This window comes from Panthera onca, chromosome E1, assembly GCF_046562875.1.
Source record: "Panthera onca isolate mPanOnc1 chromosome E1, mPanOnc1 haplotype 2, whole genome shotgun sequence".
Taxonomy (NCBI): Eukaryota; Metazoa; Chordata; class Mammalia; order Carnivora; family Felidae; genus Panthera; species Panthera onca.
In genome coordinates this window covers 37,384,495-37,398,125 of record NC_138352.1, presented here as the reverse complement: position 1 = coordinate 37,398,125, position 13,631 = coordinate 37,384,495, and the positions used below count along the sequence as shown (strand labels likewise).

General features: G+C 54.6%; 1 protein-coding gene across 4 annotated transcripts in view; it reads right to left on the bottom strand.

Moving 5' to 3' along the window:
* Window positions 1-12,497, bottom strand: part of RHBDL3 (rhomboid like 3) — a 50,643-nt gene extending 38,146 nt beyond the window's left edge. For 2 of the 4 annotated variants that reach the window (XM_060646706.3, XM_060646707.3), the window contains exons 1-2: window positions 11,877-12,497; window positions 10,312-10,335 (exon numbers count right to left, since the gene is read on the bottom strand). In XM_060646706.3, coding sequence (XP_060502689.1) covers window positions 10,312-10,335; window positions 11,877-11,987 — 135 coding nt within the window. In that variant the 5' untranslated portion in view covers window positions 11,988-12,497. Of the gene's footprint in view, window positions 1-163; window positions 296-10,311; window positions 10,336-11,876 lie in introns of those variants that run through there. The other 2 variants (XM_060646709.3, XM_060646708.3) reach the window with 2 other exon arrangements.
* Window positions 12,498-13,631: the final 1,134 nt, after the last annotated feature.

Sequence of the window (13,631 nt, the reverse complement as noted above, 5' to 3'; positions counted from 1 at the left end):
TGAGACAGTCAATAGGCTTATACCTATTGTCTGAGCATGATTATTACCAGCACCCCTTTCCCCCTCAAAATGGTCCCAATTTGGATGATAAATTATATAGAGTCCCCCATTTAACCCTCACAACAACCCTCTCAGGTAGATACTATCATGAGCTCCATCTTACAGGGGAGAAAAACGAAGCAGGTGGAGAGCTGAGTTGGCCAAGTTTGAACAGCCCGTCGTTGGTGCAGATGGATTCACGTCCGGGCGAAGGGGCCCAGAGCCTGCACTCTCCCATCATTAGGACAGTGTAGCTAAAAAAAAGCGTGAGAGAGCCCAGTCTAATCCTCTCCTTGGTTCATTTAACAAATATTTACCAAGGATCGACTACATGCCAGGCACCATACCGCATTTCCTGGACAGGGAAACACAGGTGCGGAGAGCAAAAGAAAGTAGCCCAAGGTTACAGAGTGATTTAGTGGCCAAGACAAGAACAGTTCTGGGCTCCTCCATGGGAACCTGCTCCAGCCTTGCCCTTCCTTGTCTCTCTGTGCCGTCCTGCATGCGAAATATAGCCTCTGGCTCAGGGTTTTGTGAACATCAGGCCCAAGATGGTGCCTAAAATAAGGTCCCGTAAGTTTGGGAAACGCTTTTGGAAGGGCCTGATGCATAAAACCATACTAAGGGCTCACAGCGAAGAGACCTGATTTTGCTCAGCCCAGCGTTTCCCAAACTTACTGGACCTTTGAGCATCATATTTTTCACACCAACACTCCATGGGACACCCTTTGGGAAAAACGCATGACTCCACTACAGAGTAGTAATTTCTTCCTTTTGTGGAACCTGACCCTCTGTCCATGGTTCCGAACCAGCCTGTCACCTCCATCACTTGAGTGGCAAAGGCCCTCAAGTCAACTGACACTTTGTCTGGAGGCCCCCAGCGGTTAGAAATCTGCGGGACCCAGGCCACAGCCCAAGGGGTGAGGGGGGTGTCACCAGGGAGAGGCTGAAGAATCAAGGACTGGCCTAAGGGACGGCTGGGTTGAGCTCTCAGAGAACAGCCCTGCGGGAGCCAGGATCTGTCTGCTCAGCACCCAGGACAGCGGCGCCACTCCTCCCTCCCCACCCCCCCCCAACCCCTCGTGCTGGCTGGGGAGCCAGGCCAAGGTTTCAGAGTTTACCCAGCAGCAGCGAAGAATCCGAGAAGAAGAAAGGCGCACACACACTTATTTTCTATCTATTATGTATGTGTGAATTGTACAAACTGCATTTCCAGGACAATTACACGTCTGGTCCCTGTTCCCAGCACTCAAATTTCCTTCCTGCTCCTAGGACGACCCCCTCCCTCTCCTTGATCTAGAGAGCCCCAGGATGCCAGTGAAGGGTGTGGGCACTTCCGAGGACACCAAAGGCAGCACCCGGAGTGCCTTGCAGTCTGGAAGGTCGGGACCCAGAAGGCTCCCATCCCTGGCCCCACTGCGTGCCCTTGCTGTCCTTCAAGACAGAAGGAGCCCTGGGAAATGACCACATGGCATGCGTGCGGGGTGGGCAGGGGAAAATATGAACAGCTGCCCCTCCTCACTTGGGGGGCAGTTACCAAGGCTCATCTGCTGGGTCCTTGCACAATTAACCAGCCTACCTAGGGGCTTACGCTCAGCAGAGCTGTCCCCACCCAACAGCCAGAGCTCACCAGGGAACTCGGGCCCATTATGGATATTTACTGCCCCATAAATTAGGTCCAGGCCTGCAGCTGCTGAGGTCAGGAGGTGGGGTTATGGGAGTAGCAGGTTTCTCTTCCAGTTCTCCCTCCTTGCAAACGAGGATGCTAATTCTCCCCGTAGAGAAAACTACCTCACACTGTTCCCCTGACTTCTCTTCTCTCTGAAATACTGATTTTCACAAATCTTTTATTACTTTTCTTCTCATGTCAACCCTGGAGTGAGTGTGATTAGTCCCATTTAACAGACATAGGAACTGAGGGACACAGAGATAAACAGCTTGCCCAGACCCCCCCCCCCGGGGGGGTCACTCAGGAGGGCCCCTGAGCAACCCTCCTCCCCACAAGTCAAACAGCTGAACGGGGCTGTGAGGTTGGTTAGGGAGCTAGAACACCCTTCCCTCAGCAGAGAAGCGGGCATCCTGGCCTGAGTCCAGGCCGAGTCGCTGGATAATGGGCATGTTTCCAGTTTCCATCCAATGCGCTCAACACCTGGACTGGAGGGGAAGCGCTCCCAGACTTTCCCTGGGATGCAGGACGCTGGGGTTAGGAGGGCAATGAGGGGTGGGGCCCCTCTTTCCTCCAGGCTTTGTCTCTTTCCACCCTGAAAGCCCCTTGGAAGACTCTGCTTCTTTTTCAGAACCCCCCAAAGAAGGCCTTGGAGACTCGGGGGGCAGGGGAGACAGCTGGGGGCTGTGACTCAGAGGCAGGTCTCTTGGGTCCCCAGGAGCAGACATAATGCCCATGCTGACTCATCCAGGCACAGCCATCACAGCCGCCTGGGGACTGAAGCTGAGTCACAGCATCAGCCACAAAGGCGGGCATCCTGGCAGGGAGGGGGGGCCGTCACAGGTCACAGGCGGGGTGAGGGGGGGGTCAGTGCAGTAGGATTGGGTATGGGCAGGGGCTTACATCTGCCCCATCCCTCCCTTCCCTTCAGCCTAAACCCACTTCCTCCTGCTGCTCCTAGAAGCCACCAAAGAGTCCCTCTGGTCCCTCATTCCCCAGAAAAGAGAAGGCTGAGAGACCCAGAGGAGGGAGTGGGGGTGGGGAGGTAGGATAAAGGGTCACCAAACTCCTCTGCCTCCTGGGCCCTCCACCCTGTTTCAGAAGCCACCTTGTGGAGAAACACATACAACCCCTTCTGCAGAGGATCCTCCTTGGCCTTGCGTCTCTGGGCAGGCCCCGCCCCCTCAGGCCTCAGTTTCCTCCTCTGTAAAGAAGGTCTAGCACCACTCACCTCACAGGGTGGCTGAGAGATCAAAATGAGATGAGGAGATATGTGCATGCAGTAGGCACTCAATATCTGTTCTCTTGAAGAAATATTTACTGACTCAAACCTGCAACGTGCGTCAGGAAAGCTGGGGGGGCAGAGATGGTGGCTCCCCCCGGGGCGCTCACAACTCAAGATACACACAGACAGAAGAGTGCCCTATTCTCACAGTGGACTGCCAGGTCGAGGAGGCTGGCTCTGGGCTCTGGTCACCTGACAGGCGGGACCGTTCACCCTCAGCCACGCAGGCAGCCAGGCAGTGACCAGAGGGGACACTTGGGCGTCATCCCCACCCCAGCCAGCCTTTGTCCCAAAGCTTCTCTTCTTTTCCTGTGGAAAGTTCAGGAGGAATGTGGATATCCAGCTCCTGCCCTGAAGCCAGCTTGATAGGATAGGATGAACCCCACCGGAATCCTGGGGATCTGAATGCTGATTCAACACTTGTGACCCTTACACGTCACATGTTCTTTCGAAATGAAAACAGTGTCCATTTCCTTAAGTCCCAGTAAGACGATACAACTGCCAGGTTTCTCAGGTGCTCCCTGCATACTGCCCCTACTGCCCCAAGTGCTACACACACACACTCTCGGGAGCCTCACCACAACCCTGAGGGAAGGATATTATTCTAGGCAGCTTACAGATGAGAAAACCGAGGTTTGGAGAGGTTGCCTGGCTTGCCCATTGCCACGCAGCTGGCAGGAGAACTGGGACTTGAGCCAGATGTGTGTCCTCTTCATTGTCCTAGTCACTCAGGACGCCAAGTGAGCAAATGGAAGTCTGCATGGCCTGGTGGTGGGAACACAGGTCAGAGGGGAGCAGAGCTGGGCTCTAGTCCCAGCACTGACAGGACGGCTGCCTATTATGTGGCAGGCAGCACACAGTCTCAGATCCCTTGGCCCCACTGCTCAACTGCTACCACATGTACTTCTGTGAGTGGTCAGGGATACAAGGGTTAATTCAGCATGACTGCCAGGGTCACTGGGACAGGAGCAGGGTAGGAAAGCTGGCTTTGTGGTGGAGGGACTTCCATAGCCTCAAGGGCTCTGGAGGCCACCTGATAATGGAGTAGAGGTACAGAGCCTAAGCAAGGGCTCCAGTCAAATCTACGGCTTTGTCCTTCTCTGGGAACCTCTTTCTGCTGGCTAATCATGTGTTCCGGGGGCCGCCATCAATGCCTTGTCTCTGGGGCAGGTGTTTTCTCCATGGCCCTTCACTAATCCATTCAGTAGCCCCGTGTGAACCTCTTTTCAACTCCCAGAACTTAAGCCAGCGTGTGGGAGAATTGCAAATGAGGTAGGCTTTAGGGTCAGGCCAAGGGAAGACCCCAAGCTGGAGAAAAGGGGGCTGAGCAGGGGAGATACTTGGGGAGAGCAAGCAAAAAAGTCCTCTGGACTCAGAAGTGGCTCTCTTTCGAGGAGCCCAGAATGGGAAGGAGCTGGTTTAGGGAGGCCACTGCCTTCCTGGTGGGGGCCTGGATCTCAGAAGCAGCCCTAGGCTTCTTCTAGTAAAGTCTGAGTCCCAGTCAAGAGACAGTTGTCAAATGTCCACTGGGTATCAGACATTATGAAGAGTCTCCATTTCCATTTAATTTCCACAGTTGCCACTGGAGTTCAAGATTACTGTCCTTGTTTGAGGCGCCCGGATGGCTCAGTCGGTTAAGCGTCCAACTTGAGTTCAGGTCATGATCTCGCAGTTCATGAGTTGGAGCCCCGCATCCGGTTCTGTGCTGACAGCTCAGAACCTGGAGCCTGCTTCAGGTTCTATGTGTGTGTGTGTGTGTCTCTCTCGGCCCCTCCCCTGTGCATGCTCTCCCTCTCTCTCTCTCTCTCAAAAAATAAACATTAAAAATTTTTTTAAAAGATTGCTGTCCTTGTTTTACAAATGAGGAAATAGGGGCTGAGAGCACTAATGTCACTTGCCCCCAATCACAAAGTCAGTAAGGCTTGAAGCCAGGTCTCTGTGACTCCAAATCCAGGGTTCTGGACCCAAGAGGCTGCCTAAGTTGCTCTTCAAGCTGGTTGTAGCATGTTTATAATTTCAGTGGTGGGACAGTCAAAACTTGTCTGCTTTCCTTCTGGGAGATTAGCAGTTGGGGCTCTTTTGGGGGTTCTGAGAAATGCACGCTGTCAGTGGAAGGGGGAGAACACACACAAGCACAATCAAATTACTTTCAATCTTTCCTTTTCTTCTTGCTCATCTGTGCTCAAAAGTAATTGTGCTTTGTTGACTTAGCAGAACTCTGCCCCCAAACACTTTTGCTCATTAAACATTTGTAAATCTTGAAGGCATTTTAAGGATGAATACAAAAATGGTTTTCCCAGCCTGGAAGCCCTTCATGGGTCCTCTATCTGCCACTGACTCACTATTTGACCTTGGACCCCTGAGGGCACTTCCCCGGGGTTCAGGAAGGGACTGAGAGTGAGACTTTCCAAGCGTAACCTGAAAAAAGGGAGCCTGGAGGGAACCTATGTAATAATGTAAAGCAAAAACTGAAGGGTACATTACCTGCACAATTACAAATAGCAGGGGAATAGATGAGAAATAAAGAATAAACCTGGGGCGCTTGGGTGGCTCAGTCAGTTAAGTGTCTGACTTTGGCTCAGGTCATGATCTTGAGATTCTTGGGTTCAAGCCCTGCATCGGGCTCTGGGCTGACAGCTCAGAGTCTGGAGCCTGCTTCAGATTCTGTGTCTCCCTCTCTCTCTGCCCCTCCCCCACGTGCGCGCGTGCTCTCTCTCTCAAAAATAAACATTAAAAAAAAAAAAAAGAATAAATCCAACCACAAATAAAAATTTACCAAGTGATCAAATTTTCCAAACAACACCTAAAGGAAGTGTTTCTTAATAAGTGATGCTGGCAAGGGGTGCCTATGTGGCTCAGTCAGTTAAGCGTCCGACTTTGGCTCAGGTCATGATCCCACAGCTTGTGGGTTTGAGCCCTGCGTCGGGCTCTGTGCTGACAGCTTGGAGCGTGGAGCCTGCTTCAGTTTCTGTGTCTCCCTCTCTCTCTCTGCCCCTCCCCCACTCATACTCTGTCTCTTTCTCCCTCAAGAATAAACATTAAAAAATAAAAATTAAAAAAAAAGTGATGCTGGCATAACTGGATATGAAAAAGGTCTGGATAGAGTCAAGGGTTTGATGATTTTTTTAGTATAGAAAAAGTAGTAGGAAATACAAGTGCATATTCATAAAATCTAAAAAAGAAGGAATGAAGAATGGGGTGCCTGGCTGGCCTAGTCAGAAAAGCGAGTGACTCTTGGTCTCAAGGTTGTGAGTTCGAACCCCACGTTGGGTGTAGAGGTTACTTAACTAAATACGTAAATGAACTTTTAAAAAAATGTTTATTCAGGCACCTGGGTGGCTCAGTCGTTTAAGCATCTGACTTCACCTCAGGTCACAATCTCGTGGTTCATGAGTTCAAGCCCTGCATTGGGCTCTGTGTTGATAGCTTGGAGCCTGGAGCCTGCTTCCGATTCTGTGTCTCCTTCTCTCTCTGCTCTTCCCCCACTGGCGCTCTTTGTCTCAAAAATAAATAAACATTAAAAAAAAAACATAGGGGCGCCTGGGTGGCGCAGTCGGTTAAGCGTCCGACTTCAGCCAGGTCACGATCTCACGGTCCGTGAGTTTGAGCCCCGCGTCAGGCTCTGGGCTGATGGCTCGGAGCCTGGAGCCTGTTTCCGATTCTGTGTCTCCCTCTCTCTCTGCCCCTCCCCCGTTCATGCTCTGTCTCTCTCTGTCCCAAAAATAAAAAAAATAAAAAAAAAAAAAAAAAAAAAAAAACGTTGAAAAAAAAAAAAAACATAAAATAAAAAATGTTTATTGTTTTATTTTGAGAGAGAGAGAGAGAAAATGAGCAGGGGAGGGGCAGAGAGAGAGAGAGAGAGAGAGAGGAAGAGAGAATCCAAGGCAGGCTCTGCCCTGTCAGTGCAGAACCCAACCCGGGGACCGAACCCACAAACCGTGAGATCATGACCTGAGCCAAAATCAAGAGTTGGCTACTTAACAGACTGAACCACCCAGGCGCCCCTAAACAAATAAACTTTTAAAAAATAAAAAAATAAAATAAATAAACACAGATGAAGACTGTCTCGGGTCCAAAGCAATAGGAAGAATCATGAAGGAAAAGCTCAACAGATCCAACTATAGGAAAATAAGACACTTTACAGCATATTACACTATAACCACGGATTCATATTTAGGTAACTTTAAAATCTAATATTTAGGGAAACCATTAAGATCCCAAGTACATGAGAAGACGATTCCCTCAGCAGAAGTACACATAGGAAAGAAAGTATATGGAGTGTCTAGGGGTTGGAGTGATGATGTCTAGGTGTCCTGCCCGCTAGAACTTCCAGGACCCGCAGGGAAGAAACCAGGGGTGGGGTGAAGAGGGAGAACACATTACTCTCCTGCTTGAGCAGGCCAGATTCCCAGAACACCTGGTGGGGCAGGGAAACCTCCAAGGGACAGGGGTCACCTGTTTTCTTCACTTGGAACTCCCACAAAAGGCATCCTGGCCATTTAGTTGGGGGGTGACCACACAGGACCAACAGGCATAGGGCACAGCTTCAGTCCTTGGGGCTTAATTAGCTTCATGCTGGGTCAAAGCTACTCTGTGTGCTGAAGAACCAGACAGCAGGTCCCAGTTTGAAACTGGGTGCTCACTGGTGTTTCCGTGACCCAGGAGGGAAAGGAGGACTGACTGGGGCCAGCCTCTCATCCCATCGACCTCTGGAAGGTGAACACATCAGCTTGGAGGGACCCTGACAGGTGTCATGTGCCCCACGCCCCCACCACAGTTCAACTGGTCAGGGCTGTCTCTTTCTTTCCTTCCTTCCTTCCTTCCTTCCTTCCTCTCCCTCCCTCCCTTTCTTTTTTAACTTGAGAGAGAGAGAGAGAGAGCATGCGTGCACAAGTGGAGGAGAGGGGTAGAGGAAGAATCTTACGCAGGCTCTATGCTCAGCATGGAGCCCAATGTGGGGCTTGATCCCTCAGCTCTGGGATCATGACCTGAGCTGAAATCAAGAGTCGGATGCTCAACCCACCAAGCCATCCAGGTGCTCCAGGGCTGTCTAGTTCTGTAAGAGATGGTTGGGGCGCTGCCTCAACCCCCAGCCAAACATTCTTTCCTAAGTGCACCAGGTTCACCAACCCTGGAGTCCCACCTTTAAGCAGGCCCACAGGAAGAGGCAGGGGGAAAACCCTTCAGCTTTCTGAAGAACCTAGTATCCTGAAGTTCCGCATCCTTCTGTGAAGCTTCCTACCTACTCTCCAGTTAGCCCCATGCGGGAATGGCCCCAGGCAGCTTCACAAAGGAGGGGGAAGGAACACAGAGGAAATCTGCCAGAGGTCAAGCCCTGCCCAGGAGCGGCTCTCCTTAAACACAAAGCACCCACAGGAAGGAAGGCAACAGAATTGGGCTTCTAATGTCATGTGAGGGATGGGGAAGAAATTACTGTGAGAAAAAATGGTTTGCCCTGAGTATGTCTGGGAGTTTTCTTCCTAGGATTAATTTTGTCTGTCTGGAAAGGTTTCTGGGTGGGCCTTCCCAGAAGTAGGGGCATGTTCGTCGTGACACTAGGGACCTCCCTCCAGCAGGAGAAAATGGATTTCACAGACCACCCGCTATTAGTTGCTACACATCCTCTCTGCTCTCTGCACATCCTCCCCTCTCCCGGCTCCAAAGTCTTCCTACTAAAAGTTTTCCTCCATTCACCCAAACAGTTCCTTTTAAAATGTAAACACACACACACAGAAAACTAATCGAATGAGAAAGAGACACAGAGGGAAAAAAATGAAACACTTTGTTCTAGGTTCTGATTCTAAATCTGGCAGGAGGTGTGAAGGGCTGGCAGCTTGCTGGTCTTGGTATGGGTGACAGCAGGCGGCCCCTCCTGCCTCAGGGCGGCAGGCCAGCAGCGGCTGTGCTCTTAGGAACTGGAGGGAGAGTGGGTGGCATGTGGGGGCAGAGGGAGAGATGTGCCACCCCACTGGGACAGGAGCCGAGTGGATGCTCCCCAGACCACAGCCAGGCCTCGTGCTAATGCGGATGACACCCCCCAAGCCCCCCCCCAGGCCTGCCATGACTTTCCAGCTGTAATTCCAAGTCTCAGTCCCACTTGGGCACCTGCATTTAGTGGGCTCCCCAAACCGAACTGGTCTGAAACCAAAGCTGTCATTTATGCCAACACCTGACCCCCACCCTGACTTTCCCTTTTTCCTCCCAGGTTCAGAATCTCAAACTTATCTATGTACTTCACTCATTGACTCAGGAGCAGTAAGCCTTCCAATTCCCCGCGGTCACATCCCTCTTCCTTTCCGTTTTTACCTCATCTACTACGTCACTGAGGCAGACTCCTGACTACTTTCCCTCATGCCTGCAACCCACCTTGCCTCCATCCTATCACACAGGACCTTCCCAAAGCACTGCTCAGATCCCTGCTAAAAAGCTTTCAAAAGCTTCCCCTGCGTGTAACAGGACGAGGTCTGGTCCGAGCTACTTTTAAAGCTCTATCTCCTTCTCCAATCCAACAGGTGCCCTCTGGCCGGACCAGACAGGGCTCTTAAAGTTGCACAGACTTCGTGGCACAATCATGCTTACCGCGGGACCGCAGCGTTCACTACTCCCCCTGCACTGGGACATCTCTTGCCTATCCTCTGCATCGAGGAATGGAGCGGGAGAGGGAAATACACAAAAGCTTTCAACAGGAGTACCAAGCAAAGAAGAAACTGTTTCCTTGCCGAAGGTCAACTGTCCATCAATTGATTCCAAAGGTGGCATTTCCAAATCCACTCCCCACACCTAGATGCTAGGTGTTGCAAACAATCACATACTATTTCCCCTAACTCTCATCCGTGCCGCAAAGTTAGAGACAGCTTTCAAAAGAGCTCATACTGTGAGTCATCCTCCAAGGAGGGTAGAGATTTGACTTCAGTGGTAGCCACATGGATCTCTGAAGGTGGAGGTAGGAAAGGAGAGGGGATGTTAACCTCAGCCCTTCCCCCACCTCCTCAGCCCCAACTGCAATCCCCTGGCACATAGAGAACGTCCCTGGCTTTCGATACCTATTGTCCAATTTCTATGTGGTTTAAACCTGGCTCTGGTGAGGCGGAGTTAGGAGAAGGAGGGAGGCAAGGATCTCTCAGGGGAGCCCACCGCCTACTCCTGAAACCTGGAGAGCAGTGGAGAGCAGTGTTCGGTCTCATAGATGCACTAAGCCACGCCCCCACCCCACGTCAGCATCTCAGGAGTGCAGAGCTAGGGAAGCCCACGCAGGCAGGGAGACTGATTGTGGGGAGGGCTGGAAGGAAGTGGGGGGGGGGGGATTTAACTGCTCACGTACCTGATCAAACAGGACTTTCCAGTGCTGGTAGAGAGGGAGGCCATGCACAAGAGGAGGAAGAGGAGAGAGAGAGAGAGAGAGAGAAACACACACTTATCACCAAGGACTCTCCAGCCCCCCTGAGATTTCGGACACTGCCTCCCAGTTGCTGCCCAGACTCAGGGACCCACCACAAGACACCAGGGGAAATGTGGGAAGAGCTCCCCAAGTGAATCTGCACTAAGCAAAGGGAGGGAACTCAGGTTGGGGAGGTTGGGGGTGGGGGGTGTCCCTCACTTGGAGACACGCAGAAAGGGATAAACAGAACAAGGGTGAGTCTCAACAATTACTAAATAAAGGCATTCAACTCTCCCCAAGGGCCTCTAATAACTTACACCTAAAGCTTGTAGCCGTGTCTATTCCCACACCTGGGAAAGCTGACCCAGGTGCAATCCCATCAGACCCGCCAGAACCGTCCCAACGTGCTAGGGGCCAGAGACCCCTACTCAGGAAAACTCAGCCTGCACAAACGCTAACATTTTGCCTGCAGCTTGGGAGGAGGGGTCTCTGGAAAGCACTGAAATTTAAGTGGTCCCTTCCAAGGCTGAGTCTAATTGGTGAGTTCGGGGCTTGGGGGCCAGAAGCTGGTGAGAGGTTTAACTGCGGGAGCCAGAGGGAAGGGAGGATGTTAAGCTCCCCTGGGGCACACTCATTCAGACTTGCCGGCTTAGGTTTAGTAGGTTGGGGGGCCTGGCTTCACCTCCATTTCCCATTCTGAGAGAGGGCTAGGGCAGGGCAGAGCGTCTGCCCAGTTTTTCCCCTCAGTCTGCAGGTTAACCTGGGGAGGGAGTAGCTTAGGAAATTCCAGTTCCCAGGACTCCCCGGCGCGGGCTCCGCCGCTGGCTCCCCGAACCGAAGGGAAGGAGACTCCGGCGGCAGATGGCAGGGAAGCCCTCTGGGGCAGCCCCTCCCCATCCTCGCCCGGGGGACCGTCGCAGGCACCGACTCGGTCTGGGACTCCCGGGCTCCCAGTACTCCCCCTCTTCCTCCTCCGGCCAGGTTCGGGGGCTGGGGCCGGCTTCAATTTCAATCAGTGTCGCGACAGGGCAGGTGCAGGGAGGGAGCTAATCCGGAAGCGAAGAAGGGGGTCGCCAGACCGGTCGGCGCTGCCGGGTTCCGGGGACTCTGCGGCGCCCGCTCCTTCCCCGGGCTCAGGGAGCCCGCAGGTCGCGAGTGGGAGGGGAGGGGGAGTCACTGCTGTGACGCGGCCGCCTCTGCGGGAAAACGCCGTGTCCCGGGCACTGCACCAGCCGCGGGGAGGGGGCTCCGGCGGCAGACGGGTCCCCAGCGCAGCGGCGGGGCTGTGTCCCGCAGCGAAACGGCGGGAGCCCGAGCAGGGGGGTGGCGCGCGCGCGTTTGGGGGAGACCGGTCCCTCCGCCCTCTCCCGCCCGCGGGGACCCGGCCAATCCGGGGCGCTCCCGCCGTCACCTTGAAACCTCCAAGTTGCCCCGCGGGGGAGAGACGGGGGCAGCTCCCCCACAGTGCCCCCCAGAAAGTTTGCCCGGGCGGGGGAGGGGGCACTCACGTCCTCCGGCGCCACCGGCGGCCGCTCCTCGGCCTCGGGTTCCAGCTCCTCGATGCGCTCCGCCTCGGCGCAGGCGGCCACTGCGGGGCCCGGGCTGGGGTGCTCTCCCATGCCGACGCGGGGTCCAGGGCCGGCGGGCGGCTGTGGGGCTCGTCCCGGCGCGCCGGGCTAACTTTGCGCGGCGCGGGCCGCGCCGCTCCGGGGGCCCTGTGCGCACCGCGCCGCCTCCGCGCCAGCCCCGCCGCCCGCTCCCGCCCCCATGGCCCCGGCCCCCGCGTCGCCGCCTCGCCACCCCGGGACGCCCGGCCCCTCGCCGCCAAACTTCTCCGCGCTCGCGGCCCCGCCGGCCTCCGCCCAGGCCCCCACGCCCGGCTCAGAGGCGAGGGCGCCCTTGGGCCGGCCCCGGCCCCGCGGCTCCCCGCGCTCCCTTCTCGCTTCCCGCGGCCCCAGCTCTGCGCCGGAGTCTCCTCCTCCCCGCGGACTCCTCGGGGGCGGCGCGCGGGCGGGGGCGGGGCTGCTCCCGGGGACCGCCGTCCCCCGCCCCCACCCCCCCGGGCGCCACCACCAGAGCCAAATCGGTCAGAGCGGCGCGGCCCCGGGAGGAGAGGGGGCAGAGCTGCGGCGGGGCTGGCGGGGAAGTGGCTGCACCGCCCGGGGCGGAGGGGGGGATGTGCGGGCGAGGGGGGCGGGGGGGGGGGGCAGCGCCGTGCCGTCCGTGGCCCCATTACCACCAGCCTCCAGCAGGGGCCCGGGTTTGTCTCGGGGCCGGGGTGGGGTGCAGTGCCCACTTCCCGAGACCCACCGGGTTGACGATCACTTGGAGGCTGCAGATGCGTGAAGGAGGCAGGGGCGAGGTTTCCACTAAGTTGGCAACGTCGGGGTTAACTGGGAGTGAACTGGGGGCGGGATGCTGGGAGGACGGGATCCTCAACACCCTTCCATCTCTCTTCCCCTCCTTTCGGTCTCAGATAGGTCCAGTAATTTAGGGATGGGAGAAGTCAGACAGGGGCTGCCAGGATCCCCAATCCTAAGTCTTTCTCTTCCTGCAGGAGAGCTATGTTGACAGAGCCCTGGCTTCATTTGACCAGGTTGACAGAGGCAAGCCCAGAGAAATGCCCCAACTGGGAGATGGGAGGTAAAGAAGCTAAAGCAAATAGTGATGAAGTTAGATGGGAGGAATAGGAGATCTTTTAAAGAAGAAAAAAAGGGGGGGAGGTGTTGTTTCCCTGCAGGACCTCCCAGGAGACCGTCTCCCAGAAACAGAGGCTCTGCCTGCAAACTCGTCCGGTGGTCTGCTGGGACAGGTGCCACTCTCCCAAGCGGCACAGGGGCTCGTGTCTGGTCAGTGGTCCCCTCCCAGTCCTCTTCCTAACACCCAACACCCACCCACTCACAGGTGTCTGCTCCTCTCTGCTCCCTCTCAGTGAGGGAGGCTCTTTTCCAACACCGAAAGTTGCAATTAATGCTCTCATCATCATAAAGCAGACACATAACCCCAGTCCCAGGATCTAACCTGTGACCATCTCACCCGACAGGGACTGCTCCCCTTAAACACAGAGGAGGAAATTAACTCTGTTCTAATTAGGTGAGTTTGCTACAGACACCAATTTTCATCTCGGTTTCAGAAAGTGTGATCATTTCAACTATTTTTGTTTCTTACCACCCTCCCCCATCCCTACTCTACTAACAAGTCAAGATCCTGCCAAGATTTCCTTGTAAATAAAACTGTCTGCCTAGGGTGTGATTTTGAAAACA